Below are 7,701 nucleotides of genomic sequence, written 5' to 3'. Positions count from 1 at the left end.
TGAAAAATGGGTGAGTTTGCTTCAAATATACATCAGTCTCCATGAACAATTTTGAGTCTTAGACAGTCTCCACAATGTCTAATTTAGAAATATATATAAAGTCTAAGGACAGTATTCTATCATGAAGAAGTAACTTTCAGAAAAAACCCAGTGTTCTTGTCACAAAAACGAGTTCTGCTACCATAACCTTACTGGAGTAACTGTTTCCAAAAATCACAGTTGGGAGAAGCCATGTCCTGCTCAGGTATTGGAAAAGACTGAGCGCATATGTAGAAACACAAGTATGTATGGTGCTGTTTAATTACATATTTATACTAAAGAATCCTGACTATGAAAACAAAACTTCTGTGCACAAGGACAAAAGAAAACTAAATGTACTATGGCGAATCTTTACCAAAAAAAATGTGAATATGAAACCATGACACTTAGTCAAACTCTGTAACTGACATCCATATCCTTAATATCATATATCTGCTATGAGCACTGTTTTCAGCTCAGGTGTAATTCCATAGCATGTTTTAGCAGTAAGATATGCAAATAATTCTTCTCTATGCCCATGAAAACCAGCCTGTCCTGACCCTGCAGCTCTGACAGAGGAGCCCAGTCCTGGACTCTGAGGTTCTCCCATTCAGTAATCAGTCCTGCAGCACTGCACAGACTCCTCACCATGGACATCAGGCTCAGCTTGGTTTTCCTTGTCCTTTTCATAAAAGGTAATTGATAAAATGTGATCATCTCTGTTGTGTGCACATGAGAATAAGAAAATTATTTTGTTTTGTTGTGTTAGTGATGGTTTTCTAACCAGTATTCTCTGTTTGCAGGTGTCCAGTGTGAGGTGCAGCTGGTGGAATCTGGGGGAGGCTTAGTGCAGCCTGGAAGGTCCCTGAAACTCTCCTGTGCAGCCTCAGGATTCACTTTCAGTAACTATTACATGGCCTGGGTCCGCCAGGCTCCAACGAAGGGTCTGGAGTGGGTCGCATACATTAGTACTGGTGGTGGTAGCACTTACTATCGAGACTCCGTGAAGGGCCGATTCACTATCTCCAGAGATAATGCAAAAAGCACCCTATACCTGCAAATGGACAGTCTGAGGTCTGAGGACACGGCCACTTATTACTGTACAACAGACACAGTGAGTGAATGTTACTCTGAGCTTAAACACAAACCTCTTGCAGGATACTAGTGACCAGCAGGGGGCACGAGGAGCACAGAAAGCATCCAGTTACTGAGTGTTAGTTTATGTAGAAAGACCTGGAACAAAGTAAGCCTGGGACTCCTTAGTGTCTAAGTTGCTTCTCTAGAAGGATTCTCTCTCCAAGTGATCTTGTAATAACCCTTGTAGTAGACAAATGTTTATTTGATTTTTTTGTTACCCTGTTTAATATGTGTTTTGTATTCATTGTATTCATTTATTTATATGTTATGGAGTTTCTTTGTCTCTGTTTGCCTCTCTGTCTCTTCAAGGCTCTGTTCATGTATTTCTGTTGCTTCTCTCTCTCTCTCTCTCTCTCTCTCTCTCTCTCTCTCTCTCTCTCTGTGTGTGTGTGTGTGTGTGTGTGTGTGTGTGTGTTGAGATGGTTGAGATGTCTTTTTCTATCTATCTACACAATAACATTGAAATGAAGTCCATCACTAAGCCTATATTTCATCACTAGACATGGATCACAGTATATTGCTAGACTGTTTGATTACTGAGTGGCAATATCACATCTGAGAAGTAGGCTTTCTGATTGGCTACCTACCAAACTGAACTATTTTGTAGTTATGAATACTGCATGAAGAAGGTGACTTTGTGTCTCTCAATAAATATCAAAAATATCATATGACATGGACCCAACACAGACCCAGTTTGTGGTGTCAGTAATAAAAATGTGTGAGGCTCCAGAATTGAGAAATGAGGTGAATGTAAATAGTAATACTTACTGAGCTTTGGAAAGTTCTACACAGGTCCTATTCCACCCAAAGAGTAACATTTCTTAGTTCTTTCTCTGTACTTGTTATGGTTTAGTTTGTATAGTTCACCAGGAGTTTAATAGAACAGATAATTTTTTGTGTTTAACACATTAATCTAATCTCCTTCCCTCAGGTTTCTAAGGATTTTCTTTTATGCTATTGTCCAAGAAACATGATGCAAATGGCAATTGGTTCATTCTGAGTTGGTTTCACTCATAAGAAGTCAGGTGTGGCATTTAGAATCTAAATATAACATACTTGTCAATGGCATTCTGGTCACATGCTTGGTGTCACCATAAAAGAAAAGTAGGTTCTGTGGTCATATCACCCTGAAACATTAGATCCCTGAGAGAGTAGGAAAGTATTAGACACCAGGGAATGATTATTGTTCAAAACATGAGGTAACCTGGGAAAGTGTGTATAATTGTCAGATTGTCATTGATTTGTAATGCCTGTGATAATGGCATAGCTGGGAATGCAACACATTGGTTTCCTGTGAATTCTGTAGAAATAAAAGAAATAGTCTCTATTTCCTGCTTTACCAAATTAGCATAGACTAGAAGATGCTGTCAGGTGCCTCAACAGAGTGATTCTACATTCTCTGTCCTGCTCTGCCACCATCAATTCCATTCACCTGTGTGATGACACTTTCTGAAAGGGAGATGAGGCTTTAACATCTTGTCTACAAGGAACTCACAGCTACAACTACAGTAGTGAATGACTGGATAACTACAAACTGTGGTCCAGACCAACCAATGATTCTCGAGACTGACAAGTTTTCTGATTTCATCTCAATTTCCAACACAACTTGATTAGCAGTTTGTAAACTTCTTTGGTTATTGAAGTCTTCTCAGAGCCAAACGCGAAAGTTCTTATAATTTCTGTACACTGTAAGTAAGTGTATATATATGTGCATAACAATGCAGAGGAAGTGGTCATGGGAAACACAGAACACAGGGTAAAATATTCCAGCACTTAAGCAAATGAAGAGAGGGGACAAATATCACTAAACCCCTGAATTTCTACAAGAGTTATAGCAATAGGGCTGAGCTGTCTAAAATATATAAAATATCACCACTGCCCCAAAACACTGCCTGGAATATGTCACTTTCAATCTTATCCACTGGCCATAGGATTTCTAGAATGTGGGTTCATCACAAATGCTTAATTCACTGCTATTTTTCAAGTTATTACATCACTTTACTCTGGGTTACTTTTCAGAACATTCTATTTGCACACAGGGGAGGCATCAACATAGTGACATGTCATGAGAATCTTTAAATGTATATACATCATCTAAGTGAGGAGTGCAAGAATTTGTGTTGCTTGCTTTCAGATCAGTGATTGATGAATTAAATGCACAATATTTTTTGTTGTTCCTTCATGCTCTGTGCACACCCAGACAAAATGAGAAACATGTATCTGATGAGGAAGGAGGCCCTTGAAGTGGCCACACTCTGAGATCACCTGCTGCCAAATAACTTTGAAAATACCAGGTTCAATATATTGTCAGACATCTATGAGTTCTGTATGCAACAATTCAGGAATACAACTGTCAGGACCGCTAGGATATAACACTGAAGTCCATCCAACATTAGTCACACAGATTTTCCTGTGCTTTCAATAAAGAGAACATATTTGGAACACCATCTTTACTTTGTTTGCTGATCCTTATGCACTGCCTCTTGTCTTTAGTTTCCTGCCCTTTCTGTTTTCCAGTTCTGATTTCTTTTTCTAATTAACAGGAATGTAGAAGGGTTGCCCAAATAATCATTTTCACTTCAAGTTTATTTTTTAACAGTGATTCATCACCACAATTTTAATCCCCAGTAAAAGCACTGATTCTCCTGCAGATATACAATGTCCAACTTTTGATAAAATATCAGACTCAAGCCTTTACCAGGCCATTACCCTAGTTAGTTCATATACAGCGATAGAATATAATACTCATTTTCAACAAATTTATTAAGCTACTTCATGCTAGGATCTTCAAAAGTAAAAAAATGAAACCTACATGAAATGTCTATCTTATGTGAGGAAAATATGAATAATCTAGGTAAATGAAATAAAGAGAAGAGAAAGTTGAGTCGTGGAAGACTGGCTGACGAAGGTGGATGAGAGTCAATCATCTCTAAGCTTTCTTGTTTCACCATCAGTGAGGTACATAGAGAGGCAGATGCTCACAAACAGCCACTGAACTAGGTTCAAATTGGAGGAGATAGAGAATGAACTTAGGTAACTAAGGGAGTTGCACCTTCATAGGAAGAACAACAATATCAACATACCAGACAACCAAGAAAAGAAGGCCTTGTTAAGCATCTAACAGAAGAAAGGCCCTTGGTCCTGTGAGGTGTGATTCCCCAGTACAGGAGAATGCAAAGGCAAAGAGGCAAAAGGTATTTGGTGGATGTGTTGGGGAGCAAACTCAAGGCGGCAGGGTTTGGAGGCATGGGATGGATTTTTCTGGAGGGAAAACCAGGAAAGGGAATAATTTTTAAACTGTGAAAAAAGAAAATGTCCACTAAAGGAAATAAAAAAGGGAAACAGTAAGCATTAAAAAGAAAATTTTCAAGAGAGGAATACTAAATGGTCAAGAATCCCTTAAAGAAATATTTAACATTCTTAGTCATCGGAAAAATGAAATGCAACATACCATGTGATTACATGCTACCCTTATCAGAATTGCTAAGATCGAAAACTCAAATGATAACACATACTGGTAAGGATTCAGAGCACGAGGAAAAATCATCCTTTGCTGATAGGAATGTAACAAGTACAAAATTTTTTGAAAATATATTTGATGGTTTCATAGAAATCTTGGAATAGTTCTACATCAAGATCATGCTATACCATTCCTGGGTATAATCCCAAAACACCCCCCGCTGTAGAGACATTTGTTCAGCTATATTCACAATGACATTATTTGTAATAGCCAGAAAACTTGAAACAAATAGATATAGATGTCCCTGAACTGAAGAAGAGATAAAAAATGTTTAATAGATATAAATAGAATACTGTTCAGGTATTACAAAGACATCATGAAATTTGCAGGAAAATGGATGGGACTTAAGAATCATGCTGAGTGGTGTAGTCCAGAACCAAAAACACCTATATATGTATGCATTTATAAGTATACATTATTCAAAAAGTACAGGAAAACCATTCCACAATCAAAAAACCCAAAGTAGTTGAATATTAAACAGGTCCCACAGGAAGATTCATGAATCTCACTCAAAATGTAAATTAGTCAGCTGAGGTGAACAGAGAGAATGAAGTGTGTAGGAGAGGAGGAGAGAAGGGATTTGGCAATGGCAATCAAGTGTGAGAAGGAGGAGGCTAGAGAGATGGCTTGAAATTAGAATAAAAATCTGCCGTAGTGGGAGGGTGCCTCTCTAGTAACTAGCTAGAGGTCTGGGCCAGAATAGTATATGTGAAGTCTATGGGGGTGATCTAGCTGAGATTCCTATCATAAGGGGATATAGAAACTGAAGTGGATAACCCTTGTAGCCTGGCAGTGCTTACAGAAGGGGGATTGGCACATTACTTCAACCACAAAATCTTCCACCCATATTTTGACTTGCCTACAAGATGTGCAGGGGCCATAGCAAAATTGCCTCCTGGGTGACTTCATCCAGCACTAGATGGAGACAGATGTACAGCCAAACACAATGCAGATCCCAGGGGCTCTTGCAATAGAGTGAGGGATAGAAATGAGCAAGTTGGAAGTGTCCAGATCACCGGAAAACGAATAGAGTCAAATATCATGGACCATTTGGGGGTCTACACAGCCTGGGACACCAACCAGGGGGCATGCAGGAGCCAAACGTAGACCCCATAAATATTTGAGCAAATGTGCAGCTCTGTCCTCATAAGGGTACCCTAAGAAGTTCAACAGGTTGTGTCCTGGTCTCTGCTCTCTGCTATTGAATCCCTTTCTCCTTATTTAAACTGCCTTGTTGGGGCTCATTGTGAGGCTTACTGAGACTAGATGCTACAGGGTGGAGTGTTACCTTTAGAGTCAGATAAAGGAAAATGGCAATTTGGGAAGGGATTTGTAAGAGTGAAACTGGGAAGAGGAGAGAAATGAGGACTGTGACTGAGTTGTAAATTCAAAATAAATAATAAATACATGAATAAATATTCAATAAATAAGAAAAATAGTGCAGATAAGGATGCTCTTCTGAAGAAGAGAAATACCAATAATATGGAGTTGGCATCAAAATTCTCTTGACTTAAACATGCTCTGTGATTATATTTCATATGAAAAATTGAAGTTCTTCAACACAGTCATCTCATTTTTCTTCTAAAAAACAAATAATTTTTACCACTTTTCTGAGATGTCAGTTGTTAGTTTTAGCAGGTTGACTGGCTAGAAGAAGTAACAGAGAGATAACTGGCGAGCTTGGATTTAGGCAAAAGGAAATAGAGGCTCCCCACTTAGTTAGAACATCCTTTTCCAATAAGGGTACAGTATCGGTTGGCACTTCCAAAGAGAAATGGGTGAGAAGTACGCACCCTAAAAATGCAACTAAGTGGTGGGGTCTGGTGAGGAAAGTTAAGGTTGCCCTCCTACCTTGACAAGAGGAAAAAAGATGAAGTGGATCCCCAAAACTCCATAAGGACTGAGTAAGTGACCCAGTATCAAAAAAAAAAAAAAAGATGGGCCACTCACATACCATGATGGCTACCCAGAGCTCCGTAGTGATGGCAGTAGTCATGTCAAGCAAGCTCAGGCCCCTTAAGTTGCCCATAGCTAAGCCTAGGGGATCAGCATTATCTGGGTGTAATGTCCCTCTGTCCTGCCCAACATGAGGGCAATCGACAGCCCAATGTCCCTCCTGATGGCACCTAGGACATGGTTCCCTTGGCTTGCAGAAGTTAGGACAAGCCTTCACCAAATGACTTTGTTGACCACATTTGTAGCAGGAACCCGGTGGTCTCTGAGCCAGAAAAGACAAGGAGTCCATGACAATAGCTTGGGCTTATCACAGAGCTTATGCCAACATATGGTATTTTTGTCTCATATCCTCCTTATCTCTCTGATGGTACACTTTGAGGGCCAGGGCCAAAATATTTGTCTGTGGAGTTAGGGGTCCCCTCTCCAGGTTTCTAAGCTGGGGTTGCTCTGGGGAAAGAAGTAGGTCATCAGAGGTTGCTAACCTTCTGGGTTTTCAGAATCCAGAACAGTGTATTATAATAAAGCCTTTGTGAGGCATTAGGAAAATTGAGATGGGTTTTCCTGTTTTTCCTGAATGACCTCTTGGAGATTTTCGCATTTTACTGGATGTAAGGCTGCCCTATGGAAACTGCCAGGAGGCAGGTTACGAATCTATCTCTGGCTAAAATGTCACCTTCAGAATTATAATTCTATTCGGGGTCGTGGTCAGTTACCGCCACAAATGCAGTTGGATATGCTCCATCTGTTTGATGCACCTGGTCTGCATGTATTCTCACCTGCTCCAAAACTCACCTGCCTTTGTCAGGAAGTAAACTATTGGTAAGGAGTATATGTACATTGTGGAAAGACAAGCTATAAGATTAAGGTTCTGAACCTTCCTTAGTAAAGGCACAGGAGTTAGAGGTATAGGAACCCATTCTCCTTTTATCTGAGAAAGTTCATTAATGAGAAAGGAACATGTACACTGTCAGGGCCATCTTTCAGCTTCTTTCCTTAAAGGAAAGAGCAGTGCTTGTTCAGGTGTCCCTGGCAATGAAGGATTTTGGGTTTTGGCTACAGGCTTGAAGCAG

General features: G+C 39.7%; 1 gene segment (V, D, J or C); it reads left to right on the top strand.

Annotated features, from left to right (window-relative positions):
* Positions 1-592: 592 nt before the first annotated feature.
* On the top strand, positions 593-1,183 carry LOC120093223 (uncharacterized). The segment is given in 2 exon segments: positions 593-713; positions 822-1,183. Coding segments are annotated over 2 exon segments (408 nt in total).
* Positions 1,184-7,701: the final 6,518 nt, after the last annotated feature.

Source organism: Rattus norvegicus, chromosome 6 (assembly GCF_036323735.1).
Source record: "Rattus norvegicus strain BN/NHsdMcwi chromosome 6, GRCr8, whole genome shotgun sequence".
Lineage (NCBI taxonomy): Eukaryota > Metazoa > Chordata > Mammalia > Rodentia > Muridae > Rattus > Rattus norvegicus.
The sequence above is the reverse complement of the archived record's forward strand: the minus strand, read 5'-3'. Positions and strand labels throughout refer to the sequence as shown.